The 21067-nt window shown below is 38.0% G+C and overlaps 1 protein-coding gene across 1 annotated transcript in view; it reads left to right on the top strand.

Moving 5' to 3' along the window:
• LOC306864222 (opioid-binding protein/cell adhesion molecule-like) overlaps nt 1-20614 on the top strand; it is an 83672-nt gene extending 63058 nt beyond the window's left edge. Inside the window, exons 4-7 of the mRNA XM_079408061.1 lie at nt 18844-18978; nt 19063-19183; nt 19641-19792; nt 20067-20614. Coding sequence (XP_079264187.1) covers nt 18844-18978; nt 19063-19183; nt 19641-19792; nt 20067-20170 — 512 coding nt within the window. The 3' untranslated portion in view covers nt 20171-20614. The remainder of the gene's footprint in view (nt 1-18843; nt 18979-19062; nt 19184-19640; nt 19793-20066) is intronic.
• The last annotated feature ends 453 nt before the right edge of the window (nt 20615-21067 follow it).

The raw sequence follows: 21067 nt of genomic DNA on the forward strand, positions 1-21067 counted from the left end.
TATTGATATCAACAATTTAGTTCTTGATATCAACAATTTAATTGTCACTAGTGACAATGTTAATTTCTGATATCAATAATTAAATTGTTGATATCATAAATTACCATCCCAATTGTTGATATCAGAAATACATTTTCAGATATCAGAAATGAACATTGTCACTAGTGACAATTTAATTGTTGATATCAGAAATACATTTTCAGATATCAGAAATGAACATTGTCACTAGTGACAATTTAATTGTTGATATCAAGAATATACATTTTTAATAGTAAGAATTGCATTTCTGAGATGTGAAATTGGAATTTCAACTAGTAAGAAATAAATTTTTGATATCAACAACTTCTTTTGAATGGCAGCCTATGGTGACTTTTAACTAGTGAAAATACAATTACAGATATCAACAATTTAATTCTTGATATCACAAATTAACATTTTGACTAGTGAAAATTGAATTGTTGATATCAAGAATTAACATTGTTACTAGTGGAAATGTAATTGCTGATATCAAAAATAGCGATTGTTACTAGTAGAAATGTAATTCCTGATATCAAGAATTAGCATATTAACTAGTAAAAATTTAATTGTTGATATCAAGAATTAATATCATGTGAAGGAATAAAAGTCAAAACGGCTTGCCATAAGGCCCTACTATAGATATTTTCCACTGCAGTTTTCGGCTGAAATTAAAACTAGTGGCAGTAAAACAACTTTTATTCCTTTTCATACAAATTATGAATAAATTATTGATTATTGATTCCCAGTGACATATTTTCATGCAGTTTTCTTGGCTTGTAGAAGTAAATCTTAGTGTCACTCACTGGACATTTCATTTCCAAACTGCCAAGATATGTACAACAACCACATAATAAAACATTACCAGACTCACATTAATCTGTTTCAGAAAAAACTGAACAAGCTTTTAGTGCCACTCACTGGACATTTTATTTTGAAAGCGTCGCAAAACTTGCATAAAGCAATGTAATATTATTTTGCAGAAATGTCTACACAGGCATGTTTTTCCAGTGAGTCTGAGTTGGTAACATCTGTTCCACTAGCGGCTTCAGAGAATTCTGTCTGGACTAAAATAATTAAAAAAATAAAATACAATAAAACAGTGGCAGAAAAGGAAGGCTTTTGAAGGTTGTTCTAAAATAGTAATATTTTTTTTTTTAGATGTATGAATTATTATTTTTATTATTTGCAAATTATTTTTTAAATTATTTTTTGTGATGCTAGTTACATAGAAATTATACACCATATCTTTTAGTAATTTTATATTTTTAGTACATATTTTGCAATAGATAAGTATGATCTGTTAAAAAAATTAATAAAAAAAAAACCACCAGTGGCACTTTTGAAAAGCACCAGGTGCCACAGATATTACACCATCTCCCTCCAATTCATATTTCCTCCCAACTCCCTCTTTCGTTTAGGCATCTGTGAAATGTGCAAATGCGACACCATGTCCGCTAAGCAGAAGACAAGCTTTGCTTCAAGAGAATTTGGTAACTATCAGACGGAGGCGAAGGTGTTTTCTCAGGTTTGTATTGTAATTATTGTAGTCTCTTTTTACACCATGGCTCCAGGCACAAAGTGACCTCCAGTGAGCGGCCCCAGGATAATTGTGTAGTTATTTTGTGGTAATTAGGGCATTGTAAAATAAAGCGTTATCATTTTTCCTCATAACCTTTCTTTCTGCTCTGCTGAGAAGGTGTGATTGTATCACCATACATCAAATTAAACTGTCCCCATTCTGTCTGTGTCTAGAAAGCCCAGCCAGGAAAGTGGAAGTAGCTTCCTGGCTCTGAAAATGTTTTCATGCCTTTTTTTCCACTTTGAAACCGGATGTGGGTCAAATGCGAGTATGAAACCAAGCAGATGTACTCTTTAAAGTAGAGGTACTAGAAGGAGCAGAAGGGGCTTGTTTACTTTCCCTGCTGCTTGTCTGTGTGTGTGTTTATGTGTAGGCGGGTGAACGTGTACATGTTCATGTGTGCATTTGCTCTCATCATGTGAGTGGGATATATGTGGGCCAGGCAGAGATACAGCTATAATCTCAAGTGTTGTGTTTTCATCGTTGTCATATTATCGCATTATCTCCCCCAGTTCAGTCTAGCTCTCAAGCACAGGCTTACATCCATAAGCGTTATTCTCTTACAGGCTAATTAAGTAAATGCTCCCTTTACAGCGACAACTCAGAATTCAATGAGATTTCATTTAAGCGCTTTAGCAGCACGTTTCTGCCTACCAGGTACGACCGCTGTAGCAAATTGGTTTAAAGAGAAATCATTTGGATTACTTTTATATCTCCATAATTCTTACTGTCTTCTCACAGGCTTTTGTATTCACCAAAGAGATTTAGCATAATGCAGCCTCATTTTACACGCCACAACACTGAGAGGATCAACACTGGAAATGCACAAAACAACAGAATTTAACTTCCACTGGTCAATGGGTAACTACAGTAAGAGAGATATAAAAAAATAAGAAATAAATAAAAAAAAATTGTTAGTAAACAGAACAACATACAGTAAATGTCTCCCGTCTCCTAAATTTCAGGCACTGGAAGGTTTTGAATGACAAGTCCAGTTACACAAGTGGTTTTGTACCTTAGTTTCAAACTCGGATAATTTTGTGAATTTTATCCCCCAAAACAAAATAGCAGTATCATCAGTTTTGTTTCAGCTCTTGGACAAACAAGTGAACTGAATAAAAAAACATTTATCTATCCACACACAAACACTTTTTTTTGTAGCCAAGGGTGTATGCCTATAGAAATTGAGGTTTAAAAATAAACCTAAAAGCTGGGCTTGAAAACGAAAAAAAAAAGTCAATCGGTTCACTCCAAGCAGAATCGATATTTTAACGTTTCCGTTCCTGCGTTCCTCTGTAATATTACCGTTCCGAAACCGGTTTGAGTAGAAAAAAAAATGGTTAATGCCAAAATATTTTTAAAATTGTCTTTGCCTATAATAATAATAATAAAGTACAGTGTTTTCTTTACACAAAAATTTAAATTTTAAAAATACAGAAAGAGATGTATCTTAACCCGCTGCGCTTAGTCACAGCCAATACAGCATCATCTTTTCTAGATTTTTTAATTTCTACATGTAGGCTACTAAACAAAAGAAAAAAATCTATTAATGCTTTAAAGACATTAAAGTATTTTTTAAAGATATTTAAAAATGTTTGCTGCAAATTGTTAAAAAACCCGCTACTTGTATAAAATTGTGTTTTGAGGAAAAAAAAACAAAGGCTAAGCCGCGTCGCATTTTATTAGGCTATTATTCAGAAATTATGTAGGCTAAAATACCGGTAAATCAAAAATGTTTACAAATATTATAAACACAGTTATTAGTTTCTCTCCACAACAAATCCTCTAAACTTAAGGATATAGCCTATAGGCTATAAAAACGTCATTCCAAAAACACATTAAAGGTGAAACTAATGCCTACCTCTCTCACTCGGCACGAATCCAAATGTTTCCATATTCTCGACGTATACTAAAATATTATTTATTGGCTTTTACTTTCATCGACGTAAAACATCGTCCTTCACAACGGCAATAACAGCACAGTGAGGCAGTCACACTGAACGCAACAGATTGGATAACGGAGCACTGGAACTTTTTAAACGTTCCTTTAACTGTATTTTATTTTAATAATGAACAGGCTGCAATGTCGTAAAAATATGTATCTTTGTGCGCGTGAGGCGCCAGCGCGATATGGCCATACCAATGCTGGTTGGTTATACAGATGCAAGACATCGTTCAAAACTGTCAAGCTATTGCAAAACAAATAAAACTCTAAAATAAAACTGTAAAGCTTTTGCAAAATAAAGAAAACTACTTTCTGCCGTCTCGTTTTCCTTTCTGAGAACATTGGAATGCATCACAATGAACCGTAGGCCTAACTCAGCATTTATTTATTTTTCTTTCGTTTTGTTATTCTGTCAATGATTTGCGTGAAATATATTTAGTGTATAGGCATATATATTCCTTTTTATGTAAGCCTATAGTTTTATTGTGCTTTCTCCATTCACAGAAGCGCCGCAGGTGCGTAAGATCTGTTGAATCCATCTACACTGTCGTCGGATAAACTCTAACTGACGATTTGTGCTACCCTGTCAGATTTTGCTACCTCCCATTAAAACAGATGTTAGCAGAATTCATTGCCATTGCGACTAGAGTTCACAGCTGAGCGTGGGCGGGCATTTCACTCGCTGGATGCGTCAGCATCACATTTGCGTAGTCTGTACTTCTTGAATTCCTGATTGGTTGACAGCAAATTTCAAAAATTTAATGGAACGATAAAATAACGTTATTAACCGGTTAATGACCATTTCAATTTTCGATTATTTTCGGAACTATAAAATTTGATTTCATTTCTGTTTCCGGTTCTGTTCCAGTCAAAATTTCGTTCGTTTCCGGTTTTCGTTTTCGTTCCTTGAACCGGTTCAGAGCCCTGCCTAAAAGTATGTCAATGATCCCCAGTCTGCCATAATATACATGTATATCATTTACATTTATGCATTTAGCAGACGCTTTTATCCAAAGCGACTTACATTGCATTCAAGTTACAGTTTTTACATTTTATCAGCTCTTGAAAATTACTTTGATAAAATGATAAAGCTCTCTATCAAGTTCTCTATCTCTCCCTCTATCCTTATTTGGATTTCTAACTTTCCTAACTATCATTTAACCCAAAACTTTTACACTGTTCTTTTGCTGCCTTGCAAGCATGGGTATTTCCTTCAGGGTATGCAAATCTAGTTTTATAAACAACATTTATTCAAAATGCAATTATAATGAGGGAAAACTTATAAACAAACAGGCAAGAGGAGGAATACTGTGAATGATGGGAGTTCAGATTTTGCAGAAATCTGCTGAGCTTTGGCAGAATTGCAGGCCTAGTTATATCTACATATTATATAACCTACACGCACATATATTAATGTAGTTAGTCCTGTGAGAAGTTATGCTGTGTATATATGTGGAGATGTGACCCCTATAGCAGTGCAGGGCTGGTTATCAGCTATCTGTCAGATTAACAGTGGGATCAAGGAAGAGCTGCCAGGACAAGCCTGACTAATCCACTGTAGTTTAACTCCGACGGGACAAGAATGAACGTGGTCACTGTGAGACTCTTTAAAGCCTTTACTGTAGATATTTTATCTCTACTATTGTGTTGAGGATTCATTTTGTCAGTAAGTGAACATTGCCACAGCAGCAACTTCCTTTAGCACAGGCATAATTTACAGCATAGTGTTTCAAATGCAAAATTACATTGCAAGTACAATAGCAAGTGTACATTATTTGTTACATAATTCATTTCTGCAATGAGCAACCCTGCCTGTGTGTGTTGGGATTTTATTTGAAACATCTGATGGCGATGGCATAATCTGACTGTTTCATTATTTGCTAACGATGAACATTTTGACTGCTTTTCACACTATTAACTTGTAGTGTGACAGAAAATTCAAACTAACTCTCTTTTCTATTCTACATTCAGCAAGGGCATATTAAATTGAACAAACGTGACAGTAAAGACACATGATTTTACAAAAGATTTAAAATAAATGGTGTTTAGTAAATCCTGAAAAAAGTATCAGTTTCCAATCAGCTTTGTCATTATTAGGAATACATTTAAAATGTATTTAAATAGAAAACAGTTATTTTCAATTGTAATAGCGTGCTTCACAACATTGCTGTTTTTACTGTACTTTTAATCAAATAAATGCAGCATTGGTGAACATGAGAGAGCTCATTCAAAACATAAAAAAAAATCTGACTCCATGTTTTTGCATGTTAATGTAAATAAAGATGCATTTAATATATATTGTAATTTTGGTGTTTATTTAGTTGTCACCTTTTATTTTCAAATAAAATACAGTTTGTCAATAAGAAAAAAATTTATTAATTAAAAAAAAAATTCTATATTTATATAATATTTAGATTTGTTTATTTTATATTTAAAGTCACTTTTTTTATTAGTTTGTAATGTACCTAACTCTCCTATGGGAAGAGTTAGTTTAAGATGGTCTTGCTGGACCAGCAAGACCAGTTGACAAGTGACCAAAAGCCTTCTACGACCAGCAACACTTAGAAACCAGCTAATCAGCTTTGATTTATTAATTTTTTTATTTGGGAATAGTAACTGGTTTAAATAATGAGTAAGTGTCTAAACACTTGCAGCCTGAAAATCCGACCTTGAGGTTATTATTTCTGCATTTTTCCTGTCAGTTCAGATGTCTTTCATTTGAACGGCAGCTCTCCTCATGTGATGTGATGAAACTGGGATTGTAAACGTTAAGAGGAATCCGACTGATGTCTGCATCTCCATTTTGTAGTGTCTCAGCTGTGAGAGGGCTTTGTTTGGTCTTGGAACCATGACAGTTTTCCCTTCACTCTCTCTCTCTATCAAGTGCTTCTCTGTCATGCTGCTCTCTCTCCGTCTCACTGCCACTGTCATTCCTCCCTCTCTTTCTCTTTTTACTCTGGTTACTCTTGACAGAGCTGCTTATGGTCAGTTAAAGACAAAAGAACGAATGAAAAATTGATTTTTTCTATACATTGAAAGTCAGTGGGGTCCAAAACAACATTGGACCACATTGACACTGACCTTTTTAAAAAAAATCTTCATTTGTATGTGTTCCACTGAAAAAAAGAAAGTTTATTGGAAACACATCGGCTTGTCACTCATGATAAAATAAACACAGATAATTAGTAATCTATGTAATGCATCATAATTTGGGTAGTCTGTTTGTGCATTGATGTGCAAAAGTTTGCGTACTGTAAATAAATGCTTAATGATTATACAGCATGTAAATGTAGAATGAGCAGAATTCAGATTTTCTTTCAGTGAAATTAGACATTTGCTAATTTGCTCTAGCGTTACACCAGCGACTGTGGCATCCCTCCCTCGAGTCACATACTAACTAGTTCATATTCCCTGTCCCAAACTAGTGTTATCAAGCCATGCTCATGTGTTTCAAGCACAATCAACCTGTTCTCCATCTTATTAAACCAGTCACATAGTCGATGAAGCCTGAAAAGAACAAGTATTCCCTGGATGCATCGTTGCCCTCTTATCTTTCCATTACAAACTCACACATGTGACTTATGGGGCCGAGGGGACGGCGTCATGCTTCCCCATTGCGCCAGCGAGAAAAGAGAGAGCGAGAGAGAGAACGAAGGAGGGGGCAGCAGAAGCTGGGAGGCCTTGGTGATAAATCATTATTTATTTCTATCTGACATAATTAACACTCTGATGAACGCACAGAGCTTGACTTGTTTTTGGCTGCACTGATTTATGGCCCAAATTTGCCAAAGTTTTTTGGGGGTGGCTGGATGATTTCTTCCTGGTGAAATCTGTTGACAAGAGCAATTCATTACATTACACTGTACATACAGGTGAAGCTAATATTTTAAAGGCACATCAATGAGAACTTCATGACATATATAAGTTATATTTTTGGTGTTTATTGGCTTTTTTTATTGGGACAGGACAGTAATTTAGACAGGAATTGAAGTGGGAGAAAGGGTGGTGGGGTGACAGGATCGGGAAAAGGTCCGCAAGGCGGGACTCGAACTTGGGACGCCTGAAGCGCAGCGGCGTTACAGTATATGTCGGATGCCCACAATGTTATTGGCGCCAACAGGTGGCATTCGTTTCTAAGCAGATAATGTTTTTGTCAAATGAAGGTTAATTTAGATCACATAGTAAAACTAACCCACTGTAGTAAAGCTAACATATATTATTATTATTTATTAGTTTAATTACTAAAACTACTTTAGTTGGTCAAATGCAGCAATCTACAGACATATTTTCAAATAACGACCACTAAACTGTATAATTGACTGTTGTCCTTGAATCTCCTCCATTGTGCTGGTTTCATGTCTCTCATAGCATTTCTCTTTCTTCTCAAAAAAATAATAATTTCATCTAGAATCCATCTTTTATTTCCATTTATTTATTAATTTATATGGTTTGTAGCTATGCCATTATTCCAAAATAAACCTGTTCAACAAGATGATCCTGCTGACACCATTGATAACTGTTTGAATTTTCATTTTTCTTAGCAACACATGCAGTGATTGAACAGTGTCAACAGCAGAAAAAGAAAAATCAGTTAATTAAAAACATTTTTTCAGATACTGTACAAATGCAACAGTTGGCCTTGGCAGGTTGCATTATTTTGTACGTTGTTCACATAAAACAAAGTCAAGTGCAGTAAATCATACAAACTATTCCGAATAATTTTTTATGCAACATTAATGAAACACAAGCTTCTTTAGGGGATTGTCAATATGCATTTTCAGGTTACTGGGAGCCTGTGAGATGTACAATTATTACAGGAAACTTCACAGAGCATAGGTGGGCTTGTATAATAAAGTGTAAAGGCTTCAAAGTCAAAGTGTGTGACTGTATACTTTTAATAAGGAATGAATTTTTTATGGAATGGAAAATAAAATATCCCTATTACCTCACAGTTCTCAGTGTTTTTACATGAAGAAAAGGTCTGAGTGGTCCCCGTGGAAGCCTCAGGCTCTGGAAACTACAAAAAGTGACTTTGGGCCACAATCAGATCTTATTTATTTTTATGTATATGCATAAAAATCATGATTTTCATAATCACTGGCTTCCTAAAAACACTTTCAAGGAGAATTCACGAGTTCACACTTACATATAATTTGAAGGGGTAAGTTTAATGCGTATTTGGCGTGCTGTCCGGGGGGAGGGCTCCGAGCTCGGAGTTCGGCCCGAACCCAGAGTACTCCCCCCCTATGTAAGTGCTTAGGACTAGAAGCGTGGAGAAGGGGTGGTGGAGGGATGCTGCAAACTGTCAATGAAATGAGGTGAGACTGCTGAGTGTATATATATATACCTCTTACCATTGATTGCTGAGTGCTCTCCACCTGTGTTAATTATCTGAACGAGCTCCTCCCGAACTTTGTTAATAAAACATAATTTCACGAGTTCACACTTACATATAATTTGAAGGGGTAAGTTTAATGCGTATTTGGCGTGCTGTCCGGGGGGAGGGCTCCGAGCTCGGAGTTCGGCCCGAACCCAGAGTACTCCCCCCAAAAGGCTAAAGAGCAGAGGACAGCCGCCGAACAAAGACCCCCCCAAATGAGTGCCGAGTTTGGCGGGCTGGTATCTCGAGAAAGGGTCTGGATATTTGCCCAGGGGGGCCCGTGATGGTGGCTCACTGTGTCTGGACTGACGGGCCCTGCTGGCCTGCAACGGGGAGCAGTTGTAATTTGGAGCGACCAATCGGGAGAGTTTGCGCCTTCTTTCTCCGCTGTGGGACCAATGCTCGCTGGACAGAAAGAGGAAACAGGAAAGAGGAAAATGAGAGCTTGACCGGGAGATTTTCTCACACTGCGTCCGCTGTGAGACCAAATGCTCGCTGGACGAAAGAGAAAACGTAACTGCTCTACCGGGAAAGTTCTCACTGCGTCCACTGTGAGACCAAATGCTCGCTGGACAGAAAGAGGAAACCGGAAAGAGGAAAATGAGAGCTTGACCGGGAGATTTTCTCACACTGCATCCGCTGTGAGACCAAATGCTCGCTGGACGAAAGAGAAAACGTAACTGCTCTACCGGGAAAGTTCTCATTGCGTCCACTGTGAGACCAAATGCTCGCTGGACAGAAAGAGGAGACCGGGAATAGGAAAAAATGGGAGCTTGACCGGGAGATTTTCTCACACTGCGTCCGCTGTGAGACCAAATGCTCGCTGGACGAAAGAGAAAACGTAACTGCTCTACCGGGAAAGTTCTCACTGCGTCCACTGTGAGACCAAATGCTCGCTGGACAGAAAGAGGAAACCGGAAAGAGGAAAATGAGGGCTTGACCAGGAAATTTTCTCACACTGCGTCCGCTGTGAGACCAAATGCTCGCTGGACGAAAGAGAAAACGTAACTGCTCTACTGGGAAAGTTCTCACTGCGTCCACTGTGAGACCAAATGCTCGCTGGATAGAAAGAGGAAACCGGAAAGAGGAAAATGAGAGCTTGACCAGGAGATTTCTCACACTGCGTCCGCTGTGAGACCAAATGCTCGCTGGACGAAAGAGAAAACGTAACTGCTCTACCGGGAAAGTTCTCATTGCGTCCGCTGTGAGACCAAATGCTCGCTGGACAGAATTTTTGAAAACCCAGTGTTTTTTTTTTTTTTTTTTTTTTTTTTTAAACAATTAGGGTTTGGTGAGCTTTTTTTTTTTTAATGTGGAATCGGTTGGTCCTGATATAGCTTTGGAAAGCATCTGAGGACCATCTCCCAAGGGCTTGGATCTGCTGTTGGGAGAGGCCTTTTTGGGCTGCTGAAGTTGCTGCCCCAATACGGAAAGAGTGACTGAAAAATTCTTTACTGGAATGCCTGACTGTTGGAGAAGAGATTTGAGGTGTTTCTGGAACCAAAAACGTGTCACAGGTTTTTTGGATTCGTCTATGAATAGGGGTTCCAGAGGAGATTTAGCCTGAGAGCTTCTCCATTGCAAATATGCCAGAAATGACTGGTATGGTTGGATTGGCGATGAGAGGTTAAAGATGTAGATGAAATGACCTTTTTTTGGTTTGGTCGGTCTTACTTTGTTTAATCAAATATGAAATTGTTTCACCATCTAGTACTGATAAATCTGAGATGGTGGGGTGGATTTTTGGGTCGAATTTGGAAGTGATGGCGAGTTCCGAGCATCTGAGAAAACCAAAAAGGCTAGGATAAACATGGCGTCGAGTGTGCGGGCGGTACTGATGGGCTGGTAGCCTGTGCGGAGGCCGTGAATACATTTGGTGAGAATGTCTAGCGTTATGGGTTGTCTGGCGTCGGGACGGGTGGGCTGGGATCTTTGAATCCCTTTGATCAGGAGGGAGGTTTGTGAATTGTTTATCTCAGGGGAAGGAGCGCCGTACATCAATTTTTGGAAAAACTGGATGCTGCTCAAGTAACCTTTGATGGACCCGACTTGAAGGCCCTTAACGCTATTAAGGTAGGAAATAAAAGAGGTGATTGAGAGAAGAGAAAAATCAGGGAAAGGCATGTTATAAGAGACATGGAATGTTTTGAAACATCTCCAAGCAGTCACATAGGATTGGAGGGTCCTGGGAGAAACTGCTTGGAGGATAGTGTCGAGCGATGCGTCAAGCAGGGGTTTTAACGGGTGGGTTACGGGAATATTAGTTCTGAATAGTGAGGTACTGGAGTTGGGAATTGATCCGCCTCTGGAGCCAGTGTCCTGAATTTCTGAAACAGAAAACGAGACAGGGAGTCAGCGATTTGGTTTTCTGACCCAGGGATGTGTTTAGCAATTATGATGAATTGGTCGCAAGCTGAAATCCAGGTGAGATGCCTTAATAGTGGCATCAGAGCAGGTGAATGGGAACGGCCTTTGTTAATGCAATGTACTGTTGCGTCTTTGTCACAATGCACTAAAATGCTACTAGCGGCCCATTCTTTCCCCCACAGAAAAGCTGCTACTACGAGAGGGTAAAGCTCGAATAGAGCTGAGGATTGGGATATATCTTGGAGCTGCGGTGGCCACGGAGCCGCGAACCAACGACCTTGAAAAAATCCCCCGAAACCGATTGAGGGGGCGGCGTCTGTAAACAGTTGGATATTGGTCGGGGACGAAACAAGGTTGCTATAGAAAAAGGATAGGCCGTTCCACTGGTTTAGAAATGTTAACCATAGCCTAAGTTCGTCGCGACATGCTTGAGTTATAGAAATGAGGTCCTCTAGCGAGTGGACAGAGGACGCGAGTGAGGGGAGGTGCGATATGAAGGGGCGGCCCTGCGGAATGATGCGCATTGCGAAGTTTAAATGGCCGAGCAGGGATAGGAGTTCGCGTTTTGAACAATTTGATTTTTCAAGGAGAGTAGAAGAGACGAGAATTATTCGATGATTTTTTTATTTTTTTTTTAAACCCAAGAATTTTCTTGTAGCCACTCCGATGGGGCTAATACGAAACAGATTAAATGGAGGATTGTCAAACCGGCCGATCATGAAGCCTGACTCAACTTCTTTTTTGATCAGTTTGCTTACAACTTCAGGTTTTCACAGATTTGTCAACTGGACATAATGCGGGCATGAGCGCCGCCACAGAAGCTACAAATATGCATGAATCGGCAGCGCGATCTGTTACATTTACCCGCGTTGAAATGGTTACGAGGATGTCTGCTTTCGTCGAAAGCGGAATCCTGGTTGCGCTGGTGGTAGCTACATGAGGCACGTAGCTGGTGGATTTAGATGTGCTTGTTCCCGGGTAGGGAAGAGAGGAAGGGTTAACCTGCGGGCACGACACGGTCGTGTGCGCTACTGACCTGCAGACCGCGCAAGAAAAGTTTTTGCAACCTAAAAACACCCTGCTGTGGAGATCATGGTCGAGTGCGCCCCAGTATGTGCAGTGGTTCCACTGTGCGACTCGCACGGCACTTTTGGCTGAAAAAGTTTCCAGGGGCGGTGAAGACTGGCCACGGCGTCTTGGTGAGTGCAGGGCTGTTCGGGCCGGTGTGCGGCCGCGTGAAGAAGCCTGGGGCTCAGGTGCGACGTCCGGCGTAGGAGGTATGGTCGTGGGACCGGTGGAATGCGCAGGGGTATCCCTGGCAAAGTTTACTTCGTCGGAGGAAGAGCTTGGACGTTCAGACATGCTGCAAACTGTCAATGAAATGAGGTGAGACTGCTGAGTGTATATATATACCTCTTACCATTGATTGCTGAGTGCTCTCCACCTGTGTTAATTATCTGAACGAGCTCCTCCCAAACTTTGTTAATAAAACATCATTAAAAGAAAATGCATAATAAGTATCACTACTTGGGTCTCTGAGGGTTGAAGAAGATCAAAAGAAAATAGAGTATTGGATAGATGTATGTGCCAACCTATAGATTTGGTCAGATGAGCTTCACTCACATCTTAACTTCACCATTACTCCACCAAGAGCCAAACATTCAATGCAGAACGGCACCCAAGAGAGCAGATCCATCCATTGTAAAAACGACATCCCACCGAGTCGTAATGGCCTCTTCCCTCTCGAGGGGCCACATAACTAGGCAGTAATTGATTGGCAGTTAGAAACCAAATCTCTGTTTTAATTAGTGTGGCTTGACTTTGACTGGCTTAATGAAGATGTGTTCGTACATAAATCATGCATAGCAAGTTTTTTTGGAGGCACGTGTTGAAGTGTGCAAGAAGCAGAAAGAGAGTAAAAAGAGAGAAAGGTCATGCAGGAGTGGAGGGCTGACAATGATCGGTTTAACTGAACTGTGTAACCATGGTGACCCGCTGCCTACCGGGGCATGATTGGAGGATTTAGACACTACTTAAGAGATTACAGCAAAATACAGACGACGTTCACTCAACAGCTACAGTTCAAGTGCTGTTTTCTTTCAGTCCACAGGCATTGCAAGTATAAATTCAAAGATTCATTGATGTGCTGCTCAAACATTTAGACCTGTACAGACATTTGTGCGTTCAGTCTTATTTTTCCTATCTTTGAAAATAAGCTTTTTTCAATAATGGAATATTGGTCATCATCTGCTCACTCCAGTGTCACTCAAATATGTCTTTTTATAAGGTTTTATTCCAGTGGAACTGAGATATACAAAGAATAATGATAATACTTTTGATGTGTTTTTTATGATGTCAGAAATCTTACAGAAATATCTTGTAAAAGTCCTTGCTATCAGTTTTTATCAATTTAACATATTCTTGCTGAATAAAAATATTAATTTCTTGAAGAGAAAAAAAGAAAAAAATACTGACCCCAAACTTTTTAAACTGTGGTGATTTTCTGTTGTTTTGAACCCTTTATTCATCAAATAATCTGAAAAAAGTATCACAGATTCAAAAAATGTAAATAAAAAAAACTAGCAGCACAACTGTTTCCAACATTGATATTAAATCATCATATCAGAATGATTTCTGAAAGATCATGGGGTACTAAAGACTCTAGTAAAGGTTGGTGTAAAGAATAAATTGTATTTTAAAATATATTAAAATAGAAAAAACATTATTTTAAGTTGTAATAATATTTCACAATATTACAGTTTTTTTATTTTTATCAAATGCATGCAGCCCTAATGAACATAAAAGACTTCTTTAAAAAAAAAAAAAAAAAACATTAAAAATCCTACTTACAGTAGTGTATGCATATATACGCCTTTGCCAAAATGTTTTAAACTTTCAGATTTGAATTTTTTGGTTTACTGTCTCTTTAAGTAAAAGATTCTTTTCTTTCTTTCTTGCTCTCTTATTCAAATGTCAGACCTCTCCGCCTTCTAGCTTTCCTAGAGCCCAGGTCAGATTGAATGGGGTAAGGCCAGATAAAGCACTGCTAGTGTTTTTAACAATAGTCTTCAACAAAATGACAATAGAAAGGAAAAATATCATTTCTGTGAAGCCACCACAGGTCTTTGGACAGTTTTTGAAGATGGATGCCGTCTCTCACTCCCAGCCTCGTTTGCGATTCTTTGAAACCTGTTTATCGGAAAAGGCTTTTATATCTTGCTGTTCGCAGCATGTAATGAAAAGTCCTTGTGACATCCTCATTTTCCCTGTTAGAAACATTACGACTTCCTGTAATTAGCTTAGTCATTGCTGTACAATCTGAAGTAATTATCACTTGAATTTATATTAAGGAGGTAGTCCATTTAGGGACAATTGTGAAACGCAATTAGGTATGTTGACAAACAGCAATGACGGTCAGCGGCTTATTACGAAATCATTAGCACACTGAAATCTCATTATATGTGTAATGTCATTCCATAATGTGTTTATTAGTTGATGAAAAGGCCCAGAATGCCTGCAGCGGAGTGTTAAAGCACACGCTCACATGATGATACAATGCAGCTTTTGCAGCTCAGTCATTGGTCTAGCTAGCTTCACATCGCAGTACCGGAAAGATTGAATGACCCGTTTTAATGCACAAAGCCGCTGACCCATTTCAATGTATTTCATTGGTGCCTCAGAGTCTGGAAATTTTCTCGTTCCATTTCACTTCCATGTATGGATCCCCTGTTTTGAGTCAACACACATAAAGTATGCTACAGCATACCAGTTAGCTGACTACCTTATCTAAATTTTTCCCTCTAATTTTGGTTTTCCTGTAATGTTTAAGAGAGTATGATGTGATTATTTACAATTAGTGATTGCTCTCATTGTTGTCTCTCATTGCTCTCACGTTGCCAGATTGCAAAATTAAGCTAAACTCCAGGCAGAAAATGTATTCTTTTAACAGAGAAGCCCTGATTCGAGGACTTGAACTCTTGATATCTGGCAACCGCAAACATGAACGCTTGCATAGTAGCGGCATGTACAGCAGTCCGCAATAAAATTTCATCTCCTTTTTGTCGACGGTAATAAAACAGATTTTTGTATAGTATTTATTTTTTTACATAATTACGTCTTTGAAATAAGTCTCTAATGCTCACAAAAGCTAAATTTATTTGATACAATAAAACAACTGTATAAAATACAATTATTTTTTCATCCATTCTCTGAAAGAACATGAGAATGGGAAGAACAGGAAACTGGGGGAAAGGTAATGTTAAAAGATGAGTCAGCTAAATTCACTTATGTGCGGATATTTAATAATATGAGCTTAATAAAGTCAAACATCTTCTGAATAAAGCCTTATCTTAATGTTGTCCTGTCTGCTGCAGTGGCCTGATCTGTATAAACTACTTTACTTTCTGACTGTAACATGAGATGGAGTCTTTCCCTTGATCCTAATCTCCTAAATTTAGTTATTGGAGCATTTCTCACTCATTTTTTTCCTGTGGCTGACTGTACGCCGACAGCTCAGACCAGTTTATTTATTCTTTCCTGTTTACACTGTCGTTCTCCTTTACATTCTAATAATCTTCTGCTCTGTTCAGAAAGACAGTCTCATGACAGCAGCAGCATTATTACTCAGTGCAGGATGTAATTGCTATGGGCCCGGTGTTTGCTTTCTGTCTCTAAAGTAAACATTATAAATCATTGCTGTTCACCGTGGCTATCTACACTAACCCCATCGCCGTTTGAAAATCAAACTGACCGCTCTAATAACTAAATATAAATGAAAACTACATGAGAATAAATAAAACGTTGCATCACTGGAAGTGTCACTATTAGAGCTGATCTGTATGTTTATATTCTTTTTTTCCAGTTCACAGCTACAGAAAGCAAAACAACTGCAGCTTTGTTGAAGGATAAAAGAATTCCCTTTGTGTGAATAGAAACTTATTCTGTAAAACTAAGCACCACAGTGAATGTAAATAGTAGAACAGGGTCAAACGTATAACCGCAGTTGATTCAGTAAAAGTGTAGCCTGTGGAAAAACTGGAGGTTAATCCTTTCGGTTGCACTTTATCATTGATAACAGTTTATGAAGTGAGAAAGGGCCAAAAGCTATGACCTTCACTTGTGATTTTCTGGGGGTTTTTTTGTGTTGCTTTTGAAAATGTATATCACATCCTATAGAAAACTAACCTGTAATACAAGACAAGTTGCTGGGAGTATGATGATTTCAAACATATAAATTGCTCTGATTAGTTCTGGCTGAACATTTTCTTATTTTCTCTGTCCAAGGCTTGGCAATGATTCACAAGTTCAGATGTATGAACACCTGGGCCTGTTGATCATATTCCAAATAATAAAGAAAACAGATTTTTGCTTCTGTAAAACGTAAAAGAAGATATTTTGGAGAACATCAGTGGGGTCCAAAACAACAGGACCCCCTGGTCTAAATGATAACAGAAGTTTAATTTTCAAGTACTTTCCCTTAAAACCTGACTACACTGAGTAGAATTCAGCTGCATCATTACAGTCGACACTCAAATCCAGTTTTTAATATTTAGTCCCTTGTCAAATGGACAGAGTCTTATAAAAATAGTTGTATTCAAAATTAGGGGATGTAATTTTCAGGCTTTGGCTCAGAAAGGCCGTCGCATGTTGAGCGTAATCTGGGGTGAACCATCCTCTCAATGATTGCTCAAACTTTTTAAGCATTACGAGGCTGAGTCATATAAGGAGATATGCATAATTACCAACCTTTTGCACAATCCCCAAGGCCATGTTATTAGGAACAAAATAACAATCTAAGTCCACTCCTCAACCTTTTAACTAAATGAACGACTGAGGCTGTATTAATGAGATGGCATAATGTGGAGTTTGTGCTGTGTCTGAACTGCCTGTCTGAACCTGAGGGTGAAACTTGATTTCACTCTCTCTGAGGAATAACTGAATCATGTATCTGCGTGATAATAGAGTCGGAGATACAGGTGGGTTCTGTGAAATGATGGATTTAAGCAGAGAACAACAATGGAGGGTCAGTCCAGGTCAGCCAAGTGTAACATATTTGTCTTACTGACATTTCACCAACCTTGTTCTCTCTTCAGATGGAGATAATAGTGAATAAATGTAATTTATTTTAGAGTGATCACAGCAGAATAAGACGTGGATTCCAGAACACTCTCTGTATGTACTAATGGGGTGGTGATGGCGCAGTGGAGAAGACACATGCCTTTGGTGTGAGAGACCCGGGTTCGAATCCACTGTGAGACACCAATGTATCCCTGAGCAAGACACTTAACCCCTAGTTGCTCCAGAGGCGTGCGACCTCTGACATATATATAGCAATTGTAAGTCGCTTTGGATAAAAGCGTCAGCTAAATGAATAAATGTAAATGTAAATGTACTTGGTATTAGTGTGGATTAAATTAAGCAAGAATGCTTGTGGTGTTATGACACTACTATAACACTTCAGCCTCTGTCCTGAGCAAAAAAGCTGGCATGGGTTTGATTCTGAGTCTGTTATGGTTAAATGAAAGTGACACGGAATGGTTGTGACACTTTAATAGGGTACAACTGATCTAATTAGGAGTACTGTCTCCTAAAACACTAGAGAGCCGCAAACGGCACCACAACACTTTCATTAACACCTGTTTGATGCCATGCACTGCAAAACCTATCTTGATTGCAAGTCATGAGAGACGGTTGTGTTATTTAAACGCTGATGCACATTTATGTTGCTCATTGAAATCTATTTTTAACTTCATGAGAGAATTTATGTTTTTCAATTTTGTGTTTAAATCAAGGTTCACGCTATAAAGGTTCAAGCTATAAAACCTCCTGGATTCACTCATAAAAGACAAAAAGGCAACCCCCCCAAATATATATATATGTATATACACACAAACACACACACACACAGTATATATATATATATACTGTATATAAATATAAAATATTAATTAGATTGCATATGTTAATACAAATAACAAAAAATCTAATAATAAAATATAATGTATAAATATATAAATAAAATTATACAAGTTAATATAAGTAATAAGTTAATATAATTTGTATTAATATTTTATAAAATGTCTTATTATTTAAAGAAATAAGCTAACAATATGCAATATTTTATATCCGTAAACAATGATATAGTATATATTGTGGCTCACACTCTCACAAACTATTAACTATGACTTTTGCCTCAATAAACTCCTAATTTGCTTCTAGTTAGGTATTGGGTAGGATTAGGGAATACGGTAGAATGTGGTCATGCCGAATATGTGCTTTATAAGTAGTAACAGCCAATAATAGGCATGCTAATAAGCAAGTTAATAGTTTAGCTAGAATTGGTCCCTGTACTAAAGTGTTACCATATTGTGTCATACTGCATATCAATATTACATATCAAAAGTATTTGTGAGTGGTAACAGATGTTGCCTGTATCAAACATGCATCCCTTTATCTCCACTATATCACTGTAGCCCCTCAGACATTTTACTCAGAGTAATTGTATAATGACTTTATATATGTTAATAATTATTTTAACCTTATGTTTGTTGACAGGTAATAGAATCATTACTGAGGGCGAATATGTGGAAATGACTGGAATCACCAAAGACATGTCCGGCTCGTACGACTGCATCACGTCAAACGACATCTCGCCTCCAGACGTGAGGACTGTTCAGGTTACCGTAAACTGTGAGTACCTCATTCATTTAAAACCAATTTCCATTTCTCATGTGCTTTTATGAATTTCTCAGTTACCTGCGAATCATTTCACAGATCCACCTGTCATTTCGCGAGCTCGGAGCACAGGAACAGCTGTCGGCCAGAAAGGAGTTTTGTGGTGCGAGGCGTCTGCCGTTCCTCTGGCAGATTTTCAGTGGTTTAAGGGGGAGCGCAGGTAGGGATAGCAGTTTTTTGTTTAGAATTCTTTGGTCAGACTAGCTATGGGACAAATTTTGGGAATTCTGTTGGTCTAACATGAGTTTTTATGTATTTAATTCACATTTCTTAGTATTTATGACTTGAAACATACCATAAACTGAAAAAATATGTAGTTGATTTTTTACAATGTGCTACTTTTGAACGACAGTAAAATTAAAAAGGACATTGTTTAGCCAGAGAGAAGAAGAGAAATTCAGATTCAAAGCCAGATCTCCCCAGGCTCAACAAACGTTAAGCAATGGTTTGGACAGAGCCAGTTAATTCAAAATATGAATATACGTCTATTTATTAGACAGTTGCGTTACACGCAGTTTTGCGCGTGAGCGGTGCGTTAATTTATGCCATCAGCCGTCCACTTATGTAGATTTAGTTTTTACTAAAACACACTGCTAACTTGACCTCAAATCTTCCAGACTCTTCAACGGACTCAACGGGGTCAAGATCGAAAACAAGGGGAAACAGTCCATGCTAACGTTCTTTAACGTCTCGGAAGAGGATTATGGGAACTACACCTGCGTGGCCATAAACACGCTGGGAATAACAAACACCAGCATTATTTTGTACGGTATGAGGCTCCTTCTGATAAGTAAATTCATGTTAATTTATGCATAAAATCCATGACAAGTGTAACTCAGCGTAGTCAATGAGTGTCTCAATGTGTCAAATGTTTGCGTAATGCAATTACATCAGCTCTTGTCTTGTCACCCCGAGGCATTCTCTAACTCTGACGGTGTTTGAGCGCTGCATTCGCAGCGATTCCTTTGAACAGCATAATGCATGATGATACACACGGTGGATGTTTGGGAGGTTGTTAACGTGTAGGGTTTCTCTTCCCGCAGGCCCCGGAGCGATACACGATGTGAACAACGCAGCCTTATCACCAACCAGCTCATTCTTGCTTCTGACTCTCGTTTTAACTCTTTCGGTCCTCAGCAAGTTTTGATGCTAAAGCAGCGTGTCCGTTTCTCCGTACACACACAGACTCACAGTCCCACACACAGAGAAGGAGAGTACTTTATCAGTTATTATTATCATCATCGTTTGAATTATTTAGCCTTTTGTTTGGTTTCTGAAGGGAAGTGTCAGTGTGGGTTTATGGGTCTGTAATAAGATGCTTTGGGTTTTAACCGTGTTTTGAAACAGTGAACTGGACTGTGAATGGAGTCAGTTTGTTAGCTGGGTAGAAATAATAATAGAACCACTATATGTGTCTCTCCAAACTTTTGTATGTGAAAAGAGAAGCAAAAATTAATTTAATCGTGAATAACTGAATGGTTTTTTGCTCAGTATTGAACAGTGTGAATTGAGGTTACTGGTGTCGTTTTCCTGTAAAATAACATGATTTTTTTTTCTTTTTTAAAATAAATCGATAAAAATGACAAACAGCAAAAAAAGACAGAAATAAAAAAAATAAAAAAGCTTCAGTGGGCCCAGAATCTATTTGGACACTTGAGTCACACTTAAACATGTCTGAATGGCATCAACAAGCAAATTATCTCTTTTCTCTGAACTTACTTCACTTTTCTTGCATTTCCATTTCCTCTTACATTTTTTTCCCAATTACTTTTAATTCCCCTTAAATGTGGTTTTTAGTGGATGTATGACATATGAACAGTTCTATTATAAAAACAAACTCAAATAAACATCTCTACAACTTAATAGAGTACACAAATTCAGCTTTTCCATCACAGCAATAAATAACATTTTAAAACATATACAGTAGTCATCATTTGAAGTGGATCAAAAAAGTTAATCAAAGTTGTCCTAAGACGAGAACGCATTTTGGTTTTAGGTTTATGTTGACTAGTCTATATATATATATATATATATATATATATAT

Source organism: Barbus barbus (assembly GCF_936440315.1).
Source record: "Barbus barbus genome assembly, chromosome: 45".
Classification (NCBI taxonomy): Eukaryota; Metazoa; Chordata; class Actinopteri; order Cypriniformes; family Cyprinidae; genus Barbus; species Barbus barbus.